The 15,746-nt window shown below is 43.5% G+C and overlaps 1 protein-coding gene across 2 annotated transcripts in view; it reads left to right on the plus strand.

Moving 5' to 3' along the window:
- The window catches only part of how (protein held out wings), a 109,288-nt gene that overhangs the window by 83,674 nt on the left and 9,868 nt on the right, over positions 1-15,746 (plus strand). For both annotated transcript variants that reach the window (XR_002672276.2, XM_022799257.2), the window contains exons 4-7: positions 10,440-10,559; positions 10,866-10,998; positions 11,416-11,658; positions 14,667-14,888. Coding sequence is in view for 1 of the 2 variants with exons in the window: in XM_022799257.2 (XP_022654992.1) it covers positions 10,440-10,559; positions 10,866-10,998; positions 11,416-11,658; positions 14,667-14,888 (718 nt within the window). In the remaining variant the exon portion in view is untranslated. The remainder of the gene's footprint in view (positions 1-10,439; positions 10,560-10,865; positions 10,999-11,415; positions 11,659-14,666; positions 14,889-15,746) is intronic.

Below are 15,746 nucleotides of genomic sequence, written 5' to 3' on the forward strand. Positions count from 1 at the left end.
TAAATGTAATAGAATCGTTACAAATACTGGACCAGGTCATCGACGAATCACAAAGTTTCAAAAGTTTACCCATTCTGATATCTGGTCATATATTGGATTGCCTGCCATTCATTAGTCGATCAGTGATTATATACTATTTAGCATGTAGACTGAGTAAAATGTAGTTAGATCAACTTAATGGATGACAAAGTAACTCGACTAACTTTCTCATTTTTGTCACCACTGCCTACAGGGAAGTTGTCACCGAACGTAAGTCATAGAACAACTGTCATTCTTTCGCACCATTTTGCTTTAATTTGGTTGACAATCCCGCGCACGTACTCTGGCCTTTTTTCGGTTTCATATCGGGTCTAAATAGTGCAGTTTCTAATAGAGATTTGCTCGTATTGTGCCGTACGTGCACGGCATCTGTTCTAATTTCAACTGACTAGACTCGTCAAAACGTCTACGGTACCCATAGTGCGGTGCTTTTACGTGGCCGCACTCGAAGAATAATTTAACCAGATATTGATTCCCTCATTTGAAAAAATAAACCCTGTTAAAAGTAAAAGTAAAAGTAACCCTGTAAAAATAAAAGGTCCCTTTTAAGGTTTATGTATATGTATACATAAACCTTAACAGGGACCTCAAATGTTCGAAGTGGAGCATTGGCCTTAGAATACAACGAACGCGATTGGCGCGTTCATTTTATGGAAGAGCGAATCCATACGCATGTATAGGGTCACACACATTTGTTGTCCTTGTTCGATAACATGGAGCAATAGGTAAATGGAATTTGTTTCAATGAATACCGTTGCGATACAATAATCGTCTGCTTCTTGATTTTATTTGATTTGAATACGTGTGTAAGCAAATGAGCGGTGTGGGTCAGTTCCGTTTTATGAAATCCGCAAAGCAAACGATCCGCGCAAGCTTTAAGAGCCGTTAACCCTATTTCCTATGTTATTGGTGGTAGCAACTGAAGTAGCAGCTTCTTGGTTCTCTACCTATTTATGCATCGAGTTCAACGACGTACCTGACATCGCGCTCAGGTTAGCTCCTGCCCCTCACCTACAGTTGCCGTAGAGTGGGCCTTAATCGCTATTGTTATGCCAGAGGTTTTTCATGAGCAATTTCTTGAATGCTTCGACTTCCGCGTTTCCACCCCGCACACGTTTTCGCCCTGGAATGGCTCTGTTTTGTGGCTAGTTTATGGAACTAGTTCATCGTGTTCCTGCTCTTACATAGAAGATACTCATTGTTATTATCTGTGCATAAACCCATAGATAGATTCCATATGCCTTGTGCCGCTTATGATGATCGTTATTGCAGTAATAATTGCCTGAATGGCATATATACGGCGTATAAGAAAAAACAACCAGCCCACAATCGATGCGGGCTAGATGATACGATGAGATAACGACACTCTTACCTTAAATAGCGACGAGCAGTCATCGTAAAAAACAATTTGATTAGAACAACACTTGTAGACTGTCGTTCTTCGTTTTTGGAGTTCCGTCTGTTTTCCGCACAGACGCAAAAGTCTACAAGAGGCAACGGTATGTCCGTTGATCGTTACGTCATTTCTAGAAATTTTCATCTCCGATATATATGTATCTTAGTTGGCTGGTTTTTGAATATTCGATTGATATTCAGCGTCAGGCCATACACACGATTTTACGTATTCATTTATTATTGTTATCACTATAATAATGATGATACGTATTTGCGTCCTACACGAAATTCTCTAAAAGGCTGCGATACGCGTAGATGAAAATGAACACAGTTAGTCATGGGGCACGCTGTATATGCTCATCTATGTAAACCATTTTGAGCGTATTAGATCGCTACTAGAAGGACAACCGGGGCCACGTAAGGCTGCCGTATCAATCAAAGACGTATCAAATCAAGCAAACGTTAACTGATCATTTGATCGACTCGAACGATAACAGCGTGACGTTACTCTGCGGTACAGATCTCTCAGCATATTTAGTTATGCTCTATAATAGAAAATCAAACTATACTTTATACCCGCATTTGTCTCTTTTGCTATCGCTACTGCCACTGGTTCCGGTGGGAATGTAAATGAACGAATCAGATATTGCTACCCCGGACTATGATCTGCGGTTAAATCATTGATCGATCTCCCCTTTTTTTTTTTTTTCTGGAAGACCCCTTTTTGTTCGATTCTTGAAGAAAAATAATGGCTGAGTCTACATTTCATTTCAAGCTGGGAAACAATGTATCTTTTTTGCTAATAGATAATCTTGCGGTGACTACATTCGTTTATGTCAGTGTGAGCCATCCAGCCGATCGCCTTTTCAACAATAGATCTTTGCCTATTTGCTGATGCTGTCTCGCAGTCCTGCGAGTTCATATAAGTAGAAAATTCGGCCGAACCGGGTTGTAGGGATTGGTAATAGCGAGAATGCAACTGGACATTTCAGCCGTAATTTGGTTCGTATGATTGTAGGTCTTTGCTATGGATATAAAATTGCCTAATTAAGGTCATTGTAACACTAATAACCTTTCGTACGTTGTTTCGAACTTGCTAGGCAAGTTCGTTCAGGAGAAGAAATCTTAACTCAGCTCGCCTGCCCTACTGTTTGCTTTATGCCTACCTGCCATTTTGTGTTTTGCCCGCTAAACGGCTTGCTGGGAGCCGCGCTAGGGAACGTGCTAGGTAGCTGTAGTACTAGCATTGTTATCTATAGATAGATATTAGCGATAGATTGCGTTGAATGGCTTAAAAGAGAGTTTGTAAAAGAAGACCGTCGAGGCGGTTTATTAAGTTTATTGTCCGCGAAAACCGCAACAGAGTGTTTTCTAATTGAGACCCGTGACATGAACGGGGGGTAGAATACATTTGTCTCTTTAGTACTGCCCTGTGGCGATAGACTCGAGTCGTCGTTCTCTATCTCCACGCCATCTGCCGTCCAGAACGCTCTGCGTCAGATATCGATTCCCACCGACCAAGCAGCAGCGAACGCCACACGGTTATGATCTGCGCAATGCAGGATTAAGAAGACGCTTCTCAATCGGAAATCAGAAATTCGCAGCTGTTGACCACGTCATAGTTCTCCTAGTCGTTGCTCGCTTACTTCAATCTTTTCTCCGAAAAGCACGATCTTCTTTGTTGACTGGCTAATTTTGACTGGTCACCTGAAAGACATGCGACCTTTCGTCGACTATCCGCTCAGTCGATCTTGCCTTGCTGACTCTTCGTTTTTCTCTTCTTCGAAAAATGGAAGAGTTGAGCTTTAATATACGCACGTCGCTACAGTCGCATGAGCACCGCGTTTCGTATAGGCTTGGCTTTGGTAGTGAGTGCCTTGTTATTTTTTCCCTTCTTGTTTTCCTGACTGTTGGCGTGGACCAGCAGTAGCTTAAGCTTGTTCGTAGCCCAGGCAGCAAAGAAGCCCAATACAACTGGGTGGCTGTGAGCCGTCCTGCTGCTGTTGTGTTCGTGTGCAAAAAGTTAGCGTGCCATGAACCTGAGCCTGTTGTCCACGTTGTGGAGACAGCAAAGAGTTATGGGCTTGCGTCGTCGCTCCTATGACGGTCAGAGCATCTTGTCCTATCCGAATTTGCCTTTAAGCAAGGCAAAGATGCCTGCTCCTGCTGCGGCATTCCGGTTGAGTACACTCAGCTCGGCGCCAAAATTGGCAAAACGAGCATAGCCAGATTCGGCATAAAAAGTCAAGCTTCTATGCTACGATATATTATAGGCACTGCGCCAACAGCAGAACCGTGTCGGATCACAGCTAATACAAGCATGGGCCATTGTGTGGCGGCCGCGTGGACCAACGGGAAAGTACTTGTCGCACACGTGGTCTGGGCTTGCACCAATCGTTGATTGTGTTTTGCAAGAAGGAGGTTATATACATAAGGTATAAGGCATAGAGAAAAATAAAAGTACCAAAAAGATGTCGTTGCAGGCTAAACGGGGCTTCAAAGGCTGCTTCTAAATATCCCCAATTGGTTGTCTGTTGCTGTCACTGTTGTCCTTCCCAAAGTAAACATTACTCACTGGTGAGTATTGATGGCGGCAACAGTAGCGGACGCACGACCGCTCTGCGGCGACTTCGGCGTGGTTTTGAATGATGTTGTGGTGAGCAAACAAAAGCTCAAACACGACGAAGGGATGCGCGAAAAAATTGATGCCGCCGGATGGGCTTTGTGGTGGGCGACCCGACTGATGCTGCCACACCAGCGAACTGTTGTTGTCAAACTCTACGAGCGATATGATATGTTCATATGCCGCGACCAACACATTTACCATCGCCGGTTCAACGCGTTGCGTCGCCAGACCACGGGTTTCCATTTTGTCCCTATTGCTTCCCGCGTTATGTGCGTGGCCAGCACACCTGGAAACGAACGCATAGCAGCTCATTGCGGGTAGCAGCTGATGATACCGAACGAGAATGATTGGAAGCGGCGATACTTGCTAGCGGTTATTACTGCTGATGTGGCACGTTTGTTGTGTCATCGAAATCAGGAAGAGACCGAATAATTCAACCATTTTGGAACTTTGAAGTGTTTATGAGAGGCAGAAACGAGAAGGCGTTGTCAAAACCAGGAGGAAATAGTGATCAATGTGATCGAAAACAGCTTAGGTGATTCGTTAGGAAAGGACAAATCTGCAATCGTTTTTAGAGATTGGCTGAAAAACGAACTTGTGGCTCAAAATCTAAGAGCTGGATATATGCGAAGTAGCAGGCTAGCTTGAAAGATTGAAGGGAACAGACCCAGTATTGTAGTAGTAGTAGTAGTTACTGGGTAGCAGACGGAAGCAATCAGGCGTTGACAAAAGAGCACACATAACGCTGCATTCCTGAACGGTCGTATCACCCTAATGGTTATCGGCGGCCGCAACGTCGTCTGCCAATGGTAATCAATGAATTCATTCAATTTTCTTCTACCTTGTCACCCATGTTTCGTGTCCTGGTTCTAGGGGAAAAACACCGAACGCTGTCAAAATGAACCCATCGGCGGAAAACCAACTGCCGGCTAAGTGGAAAAAAGTAACAATATTTAAAGTAGAAAAAGGGTCCTTCGCTGACGATAAGTCCTCATTATCCGCCCGCCAGCGCTGAGCGTCCTGAAACCTTGCGCGGATTCTGCCCTAATTGGCTCTTGTTATCGCGCTTAAAAGTAGACAAAGAAAGAGAGAAAGCGACGCCTTAGGACAAAATTTCCTAACACCATACGGGCCTTAACATATTTCTGGGGTACCCTGCCATAAGCCTTCTTCGAACAACAACAACAGCAAAGAAACGAATGAAAAAGGTGAGGCAAAATAAAACATGACACGATATCGATGTATATGTAGCTATTGTCTACTTCGAAAATAGTCTGTGAAGGGATGTGATGATCTAGCCACTTATGGTTCCGTCGATCACCAATAGTCGAGTTCGTACCAAAGGCACAATATTGTGTTATAGGCCGTCGAACTGATTTCGAGTGATCTTTACACTGTAGTCATTAATCAATACAGATTTGAATCTTGTCACCGAGTCAAGCACACATTAATTGCATCCGCTCTTCTATTTGCCAACTAATTTAACATAAAGCAGAATTGGGCGAGCCACCTGGAAGCGATCTGGAGGATGATTTGGCATTCCCTCAAAGGTCAAGTAAGCTACACGATTTTCCCGAAGGATTGTTATATGGGAATGTAAGATCTGGTAGAATTTGTATATACTACTACTACGATGTTGATACACCTTGTAACGGAAAAAAAACAGTATTTCTTCTAACCGAACAAAGAAACTCCTGCTTACCAAAAGCAGAGGCGATCTCCCACCCGTAATATTCTAGCCAACCACAACACAGTCCACACTCTTTCTATCCGTCTACACGTGTGACAGTTCTTATTCGTGGCTTTTTTATTTTCACATTTAAAATAAAAATTATAAAAAATAAGTACGAATCATAGTAGAAATAAATACGTATCGACTTGAATAAGTGATCTTTTGAGCCTTGTTGCAGGCGGACTGTGATTATCAGGTTCGTACATTCTGCAATTTAGCCTTATGGGTGCCTGCGTGTTAGTGCGAGCGCGCGTAGCTGGGTTGTCCAACCAATGCAATACTACCTAGGCAAATTGCTACTCAATGATTCTCGTTGCCAGTAAGCTTTTGCGCGGAAGATGTTGGTAGGCACAATCTGGAGGAGTGATGGTGGTAGCATAAATAGTAAATGTTTCTACAGTGAGTGCTCGGTGTATTGACACCATGTGCGTTTCACGCCTCGCCTGCTGCTTGCTCGGTAGCGTTTCACTGGCAGAGTCGAAAAGCAACCAGCCTGCCACGAATAGCATGACTAGGTAAGAGCCGCCAACAGGCCATAATTGATTTATATAGTTATACTCCAATAGTACCAGAGATAGCGAGCTCGGTAGCAGCAAATCGCGACAAACAGCGGGTCTATTCGTTTTGTACGCGGTGTTCGTAATGAAATGTTTAAATCGTCACACCAACTAATGTAGCTCCTCTTCCGAGTCTACGACACTCGTCTTTCCCTGTGTTAAGCTTACGTTGCGCTCGACCAGAGCATAAAGATCGCAGCGGAAACATAAGGTCAGTAGAGAGGTGGACGCTCGATGGACTCGTTCAGCTGCGGCAGTTGACTGCGGGTGCTCGCTGCGATACTGGGTCTCTGATCGTAGTCTTGAACCCATCTGATTTCTAAAGCCAGCAGCGACTCAACGGTGCCAACGCTGCTCTAAACCGAGCGTCTCTTGTCCAAGCCTCCGTAAGGCAACTCGCGCAACGAACCAAACGAGCCAAATGCATTGGCCGTGTCTGTCGACCGTTGAATACGGCTGGCTGACTGACCGGCTTGGCCAAACTTGGCGACCACACAAGGCGAATTCTTTGTTCATTGATGGCGAAAACGTCCTCGGCTTCGTCGTTGCCATTGGCCTTGTGCCTTCGTTCGCTTCGTCGGCGTCAACGTTACAGGGCAGCAGCGGTAGCAATTACCTGTATCAGGAATAGAGTCGGCGGTGGTGTGGTTGCTGTGGCGTTAGCGGGTGTATTTCTCTTCCTTTGAGTAAAAGAGTAATAAAAGGAAAAATCAGACAGAATGGAGTGAGCAAACGACAAATAGAAGGGTTGAGATGGTCGTTAGGCGAGTAAACTAAAATGATAGAAACGTATGCACTGTGTAGATTATCGCATCGTCGTCAGAGAGCGACAATACCCGCTCTCGGTCAGAGTGGCTGTATCCGCGGCCGCAGTGGCCATCGCGACGCTGGTAGTAGCTAGCAGCTGTAACAACAGTTGCTACTATACTTGACGGCAATGAAGAGCTCACAGGTCACAGCAGTCGTGCCATGGTAGATTCTGACAAGAGATGGCCAAAAGATGATCAGGACGAAGTCCTACATCTAGTGTCCTGTTCGACAAATGTATAACGAGGGTCTGGATGTCTACTGCGCAATCGTTACCTTGTTCTATGAAGAAAAAAAGGTAAGCAGGAATAAATTCAAAGGTCTTTAACTACTATGGATAGTCCAAGCATGCCGGTGTATGCATACATTTTTACCGAGTCTAGAGACATAGACATGGTAGATATAAGAAGAAGACGACGATGACGATGATTTTCATATTGAAGACGTAAATTAAACGAGACTCATGGAGAGTTTCATCTTTAACGATTTAAATCGGTAACCTCTTTGAATTTCGTTGTTAATATCTAAAGGACAACTTGTGTATGTAAGTCCTCTATTGATTTCCAACAAGAAACATATGTTTATATAATTAACAGGTAAAACTGTTATGCTACGACTACACTGTTAGGAATCTACAGGTCGTAGATTGCGAGAAAATAATACTCTTGAAATATGAATTAATGCGAAACCACCCCACATTGTACTTCTTCGTAATTTGTGTACCGACGTAATTTCTGTTCTTCATCCACTTCTCGCTTTTGGAGAAAAATCATCGACAACAACGTACTTGTAAATTTAGGTCTTGGTCAAGAGTATGTAGCCGTTGGACATCTATCATATATCGAGCAAGGACATGATTCGCAATTGTAGTAAGTGAAACCATGTAACTGGTGCACGCAGTAAAGTCGGTGCTGTTATCGTTTTTACAGCGGTCTGTCAGCTTTGGTGAGGATGCTGCGTAGCGTGAAGATCTGTTGCTGCGGTTAACTTTGGACGGCGTAAACCGGACACGAGCTCAGTCGTTCACAGCCATCTCCGCGCAGCTCCGGGGAGATTTTGAATCTCGCCAGATCGACTGGTGGTCCATTTAGTTTATGGTTCCGGAGATTCTGCCGGAGCACGCCGAACGTGGCAAACAACTAAATGTATGGCCATAGCAGAAGCAGCTGGGCAAGCAAGATCCATATGATATACTACCAGTTCGTATAGCGTAATGGCATCAATAATAATACGCATACCGAAAAATACGGCAAGCTAGAAAAAGAACAGAAGAACATAAATAAAGATCATTAAATGTGCTTTATCCCACTCGTACGATTGCCAGTACGGCCGTTGTCTCAGCACGCTGGTCACTGAAACTTTTTCGGTTGAACGTATAATATGCATGCACGTGTGCAGTTGGCGCTCTGTGCGCAATCGTCGCTGAATCCTTTGATAATTTTAGCTGTCAGGAGCCATGGACACACGATCCTTGTCGATGGGAAGGAAAGGTACCGTTCTTGAGTAGGCAGAGCGTCGGTCTTTCGCTGAATACAGCCAAGCAAAAACTGGCGAATGAATGAAACTGACAAATGTTGGTTAGCTAATGCTGTACAGGGCTAATAAAACAAAGACGAGATGAAGCAACAGTAAAAAAACGGATGAATAATATAATGGCCACAGGAAAATAAAAGGAACTGAGAGAAAGATTATCTGCATGCATGCCCAAGATGCTTCTAGCAGATTCTCAGAAAACGCCTGCGTCCAGCAAAGTCGCTCCTGCATTTTTGCTCCAAGCTCTATTTCTAAACGTGCGCTTACGTACAGACGGATAAAGCATCTTTTTAGCGAAGCGAGTCCCTTTATCTTGCATATGCTTGTTCCTTCTTGCGCTAACAGAATTACTCAATTCAGCTGATCGTTGACGGTTTTTCTATACACATATCGGCATTCGCTCGATGGCCACAGCGTGTCTTGATAGGCGTACGTGTGTTTAGAGTGAATCGGCTCGGTGGCCAGCCAGTAAAATCCACCCTCCTAAAGTAGGCGCCTGCTGTATTATTATTATGTAAGCTATTATACAAGCTAACATAAGTTTTCCTGACTTCATGTACCGTTGGCTAACTTCCTTTTTAGCTCTGTTTCGCTTCGAGGCTCCACAATTACCTCTAGCAGGAGAAAACAATGCAGAAGAGATTGAGAGGCTGCTCTTCGACGCAATTCCCAAATATATACGTCATCATAACCAAGCCTATAGACAATCCAAGGAGGGGCCACTTGCTATTCATCATGCGTACATTGCATTTTTGCCGACCGTGTGTATATATATATAGCCTTCGCTTGATCGTTTATGTGTACGTACAAGTTATGTATTTAGGAGCATGACTGTAGTGATGGTTGTAGCAGTAGCACTTCCATCGGGACACCCGCAGTGCTAAAGCGGTAATATGGGTAATACGTTTGCCTACTAGACTCAGAGATACCTGATTGCCCTATTTCATGCTTACAGCCAGCCGCCTAAAACAACTTATCGCCAGTACCGGGCGCAGAACTTAAAATGTCTATTTAGTAGTCTTCTTGGGCTCGCACAGCTTGGTCAGTCCCCCAAAGCTCAGATCGTCTAGACACTCCTGGGAAGCATTAAGGAACATGCTTAATTGCACGCGCACCTATTTGTTTGCATATTTTTTATTCGCCTTTTCAATCTAGAACCTCACACTATCCACAACTCATTATTATATTACGTTAAAATAAAAGGTAGTTTAGATTGCATTAAAAATATCCGATCCTCAAATGGGATTTTTCGTTGTACCACAAATCGCAGCATTGGTTCAAGTGAATGAAATGCTAAGAAGGCAGGGAGATAAGATACGCCTTCGAAAGAAGACTATTAAATGTTTATATCTCGTTTTGTTAGCTTCTGTTATTCACCGCATTGAAATGGTTTTATTTAATATCACATATTGGGCATGAGAAGTATCTTACTCTGTTTATAGACACGGTTTGTAGAAATTTGGTAAAGGTATGTAATTATAGTCATCAGTTTGATACTTAATTTTCCGTGTAAAAAGTACATATTGAAGTTAATAGCTGAACTTGTTTTGTGTATCAATTATGGTGGCGGATGCACATTTGTCTCTGATTGTTTGTTACGATTGGCGCCTTTGCATTAAGACATCTAATAGATGTTTGTAGGTGCTGCTAGTGTGGGGGATCCGGATTTGGTTTCTATCTTTTCCGGATATGGTATCAGGCATAGATTTTCTATTATGAACACATCTTTTCACTGTTGTTTGCGCTCTAGGAGGATGCAAATCGTGGAAAACCGAACTGGGAGCACCTCAATGACGAACTTCATGTTGTAATAAGTGTTGAAGATACAGAGAAGCGTGCAGACATCAAAATTCAGAGAGCAGTTGAAGAGGTTCGTAGGAGAATAATATTTTGCGAGGAGTGTATAGATATATTCAGGAAATGTTCTGAACCCTTTAGTTTTTGGCAGACACGGATGATTGGTCCTTTGTAGGTTTTCTATTACAAAGAATTATCTAGTTCTTTATTGCCAGTTTCTTTTTGTGAAAGAAAAGACATTATAAGTAACACTGACCCCTCTCTCAAACACATACTCGTGTATGGATTTGTAGCGTTGCGTAAGAAATAATCTGACTTTGATAAATAGCGTTCCCTCACTGTGTATGTGTGTGCTGTTTTTCTCATAACATAAAAACAGGTCCAGAAGCTTTTGGTTCCGGTAACTGAGGGCGAAGATGAGTTGAAGAAGCGTCAGCTCATGGAGCTCGCCATCATTAACGGAACATACAGGGACTCAAGCACGCTTGGCAAGTCCGCACTTAATGGTGCCGGTGGGTACAACAGCGACTCTGTATAGCGGCATGCAGCGCATGTAGTCTTGCATGCATACATAAATATACAATTAGATCCAGATATTTTTTTTAGCATTATATTCATACAAGAAAATTGCAAACGTCGCCTTAAGATTAAAAAAAAAAATTTGAAAATGTATCTTTAAAACTTGCAGATAATGTATGACGTACAATCATACTAAGCATTATAAGAGTATGAAGTGTAAAAGACAATAGATATACAGGCTGTACTAAGCATACGCATATACGATAAAATCAAACTCTTGTTCTGGCATGTTCCACCAGAGCAAATAGTCTGCAAAAGGGCAGACCATTCACGGGTATTCCGCTTACCTGCTTGCCGACTGATCTTAGCAATAACGAAAAACCTTTATCTATTGATCTATATTCTTCCAGCGTTTCCCGGGGCCGCAACCAGTTTGGATGCGTTCTTGGCTGCTCCACAGGAACTTCAGCGGCTGTTCAATGCCGCAGCAGCCGCTAGCGTTGGGTCCGTGGCTGGTGTTGGTGGGGTTGGTGGAGTAGGCGGAGTCGGAGCGCCTGTGGCTGCCTTAGCTGCATCGCCCTTGCGTACAGGAACGCCTCTAGGAGCACCCCTCATTCTTTCGTCGCCAAGGCTACCTGCAGCTGTTCTTAACGGTAACGTCAAAACAATTTCGGGTCGGCGCTAGCTCTTCAATATGTGTGTAATTGACCATGTCTGATGGATATATTTTAAAATAAACTCGATAAATGACTTTACGATAACACTAACCTATAGAAATTCCGGATATGCCATCGGACTGACGATTTTTGCTTTAAGAGCTTCATTTTCGTGCGGTTTCGTAAGAGTTTGTACCACAGCATAAACTTACCCCCGAAAAGGTAACCTTCATAAACTCTGTATTGTTTCTCGTTAACTAGGTAGGGCGTTAAGGGTCTCATTAAGGTGCATTAGAAGCTCTAGGCACTTAGGTAACCTAGAACGAAAGATAGAACAGCCGATGGACATCATAGCCAGTTAACCAGCCAGTAATGAAGCGCAAATCTACTTCTCCAGAGGGAGAAGATCTCCCTGTAACCAAATAAACGTTCTTTGTAGTCTATTTATGTTTCTTATTTGAGAGCTGGGCGCGAAAGGTAAGTACAGCTCTGAAGTTATCTGGGCAAACACCCACGTGTTTATTGGCTTCTCGGTACGAAACGCAGCTGGAACACTTAAAAATAGTCTTCACATTGTAGGCTAGGAACCCTACATTCAGTGCAGCCTCTTAGGCGTAATAAAAGACAGGTTAAGCAGAATAATACTTTTCTGATCATTAAATCGAGTTTTGTGTATTGTTCTTTGAAAATGAACAGTGAATACACGAATTTTACCAGTATGTAGTTTTATAGGAATTGCACATATGTAGAGGGTTCGGGACAAATTGGGTGAGGTTCTGCTTAGTTGTTCGTCTTAGCAAGTATACTGTTTTTTAGCAGCATGTTATTTTTCTATGGAAGCGGTGTTTTTGTTAAAAAAATTCATCAAAATGACTTTTGGCGTAGAAATCAGGGGCTACTCTGGAAAGAAACGCACCTATTGCTAACTGAATGAACTAGTTAAGTTTCGACATTTAGCCATTTCTAAACATAGTCTTCGCGTCCTTTGACGCTTCTTGCCTATTTTGTATGCCTAGACTTCTGGAGCAGCCCACTTCTGGTAAAGTTTTAGCTTGAAGTTAGTACTCTTTATGTGTTACGTGTTTAAGCAAGAGTTTACATAGTAGTGTCGTTATTCTCGCAATTACAATTCAAAGCTTATAGGTGAATTTAAAGCCGCAATTTTTAGGGTAACCTGTCAGCGATTTCAGTTAGGAACGAATCAAACAGCAGTTGCATTAAGTAAACATGTTCGTGTAGGATTGTTCCCGTTAATATACAAACATTTTTTTCTTCAACGCTTTATCTATATATCTGCTTCATTTAAATGCACTTTGACAACACCCTGTATACAAAATGATAACTGTAATACTTAGTTGTGTCTATGTCCAGATCGGCAAAATCGACCGCATTTATGTACCTGCTAAACTGACCTGTCTCCCCGTAGCCGTAGCCGCTACGAACATCTGCTTGATCTGCTTTGTGACCCGCGCGTGACAATGACTTATGATCCCCACGAACAAAACGCTGTCGTGCTCGTGATTCCCATTAGCTCAACACACTCGTAGTCCTTGTATCCTGCACTCATCTTTGCATAATACAGTCGATATGCTACAGGTGAACAGGACTAACAGGGGGCAGGGCATAGAAGACGTGAAAAATCAATTGCGACCTGAAGGCTTCTTTTCGTTCAACTAATTGTCTTAGTAGATGACCGGAAACACAAATACAGAGGTGAATTGCCACCGTATTAGTAATAGCAGGGTGGTGTTCTGGCAGCAACGTCAGTCTCGTGTGCAGCTGGTTTTCAACCAACGGATCGATAAATCATGCCGTAGCCCATTACGGATGGACCTCAGTGCGAAAAATTTCACGTTTTACTCCCTGTCCCATGCACGGTACGCGGAGAAGCCATGCCACCCAGAAATAAACATTGTATGAGAAGGCAAACTATTGTAGCAACTCGACAAATCGTGACTATGTGATGAAGCAGTTTTTTTGTAACAGTTTGACTTCCGCCTAACGTCTGTCTCTGTATAGCTTTTACGTCTGTTTTTCTACAGCAACGAATAATCCCAGAGAGAAACTCAAGTCAAATTATACTCGCCTTAGAGCTATCGAACACACGAGTTGGGCAGCAGTTTCAGTGGAAACAAGCAACAGGCCTTCGACCTGATGTAAAAGAGTCGGCTCCAGTCGTTCACCACGTTCTTACTGGATTCGTTGAACACCAGAGCTAGAGAATCTCTAATACTCGGGCTTATGGCTACTGTTGTTGCGGCAGAATAACGAGACAGAGTAATACTTTTAAAAGGATACTCGCACCAAGGGCTGAGTTAGAGCGACTTGAACGTGATTGAATGTCGGTTCTCTGGATGGGTACCCCATGTAAATGCGGAAGCAAAACGCACATTCTAATATTCATTTTTAGCAACAATAATAGCAGCACCATATTGTGTGACAGCACCATGTTGACCACACCTGTCACCTTAGACTGATCGAAATTGTCGAAAGATACACCCAGCAACTAGAAAGATCGCTAAACTATTTACTGGCGGTTTTGAGGTACAGTCACAGGCACCCATATGCATATATCGATTCGCTACGACACAGGTGCGCTTAGTTTTTGGGCAAAAAGCCAATATTTCTAGTATGCCGTGCTATGCTTTACATGTTGGGCTAGGGTTTAGCATATTATAACTTCGTGGCTTGAAATAGAGGACGCTATAAGCTACATTTTAATTCGAACTAAATAGAAGGAAAACAGTGTAAACAGTATCACCAGTCAAACCCCAACCCGAGAAACCTGAACCCATCACGACCGTGCCTTTAACCTACAAATGATTAGGTCAACAGTAAGGAAACAGTGTATCTAGCCGTTTTGGTCAACAGGTTATTCTGTTGGGACTTACTATCCCTAACCAGCTGATGCGCCGTAAGAAGACGGGACCTACTACGTGTAATTTAATAGATTTGTCTTGGTTTCTCTTTTGTTTCTGTATTTCTGTCTCGACCTTAATGCCTAGGCGTGCCTGGCGGAAGTTCAGCTGCACCTCCCCCAACCGCTGCTTTAATGGGAGCCGATCCCTCGTTGCTGTATCACCACGCCGCGCATCACTACACACCAGCCGACTATCACCAATACGCGAACGCTCTGCTCACGGCTAGTACACAGAATCAACAAGCCATGGACGCCTACGCGACCGCACAGGGTGGGGGCACACCTGTAGCCGCAGTCGGCCAGGATGGTACGTTTAGGTGACGTTCAAGGACGTCCATTCATCTACAGCCACACCACTACCACCACGAACAACGGCAACATCAGCAGGCTTTTTTTGTCACAGCTGCTCCTACAACAGCTGCTGCTACTACTGTTCCTTGGAGCAGTCAACCCACCTCTACCACTGCCAAGATTGTTGCTGCTGCTGCTGCTGTGGGTTGCAATAACGCCGCGGGACTGGTCGTGTCATTCCCGTACCTCGACTGTCACGAGGGCCGCGAGCTGGTTTATCTGAGTCACCGGGGTCCAGCTGCAACGCGACTAGCTGAGGGCTTTGAAGACTACAACCTCATGAGGTATACGCTTGCCGCAACTAGCCAGTTACAGCAGTCTCAAGAACAACAGCAGCAGCAGCAGCAGCAGCAGCACGAACAGCTTTTGCAACTGCAGTTCTTGCAACAGCAGCAGCAGCGACAATGGCAGCATTCAGCACTGGCGATTTCTATAGACATGTTCACGACATGTGCGCTAGGTGTCTTGGGCTAATAAGCTCTTGTTTGTCTCGATGATAACTTAAACAATAATTCACAAAGCATTGATCTTAGTGAATAGGTCCAAGACGAGTTAACGTTCGTAAAAACAGGTCCTTTGATTTTTCCTATGATACGAAATATTATTTAAAAAAGGCGACATTTTCCTTGCCTTCATATTTTCCCCTTTTTTAACTTTACTTTTCGCTATCAACGCCACAAATATGACGCTGTTTTTGCCTGATGTTGCTGAGGACACAACATGTTGAACGGTAGTTAAAATTTTCAGCCAGGCTGCATGTAACATGACAAACAAAAAGAAAGATTTATGATGGACATCTTAAAACGTATATATA

The sequence above is a fragment of the Varroa destructor genome, unplaced genomic scaffold (assembly GCF_002443255.2).
Source record: "Varroa destructor unplaced genomic scaffold, Vdes_3.0 BEIS01000003.1, whole genome shotgun sequence".
NCBI lineage: Eukaryota > Metazoa > Arthropoda > Arachnida > Mesostigmata > Varroidae > Varroa > Varroa destructor.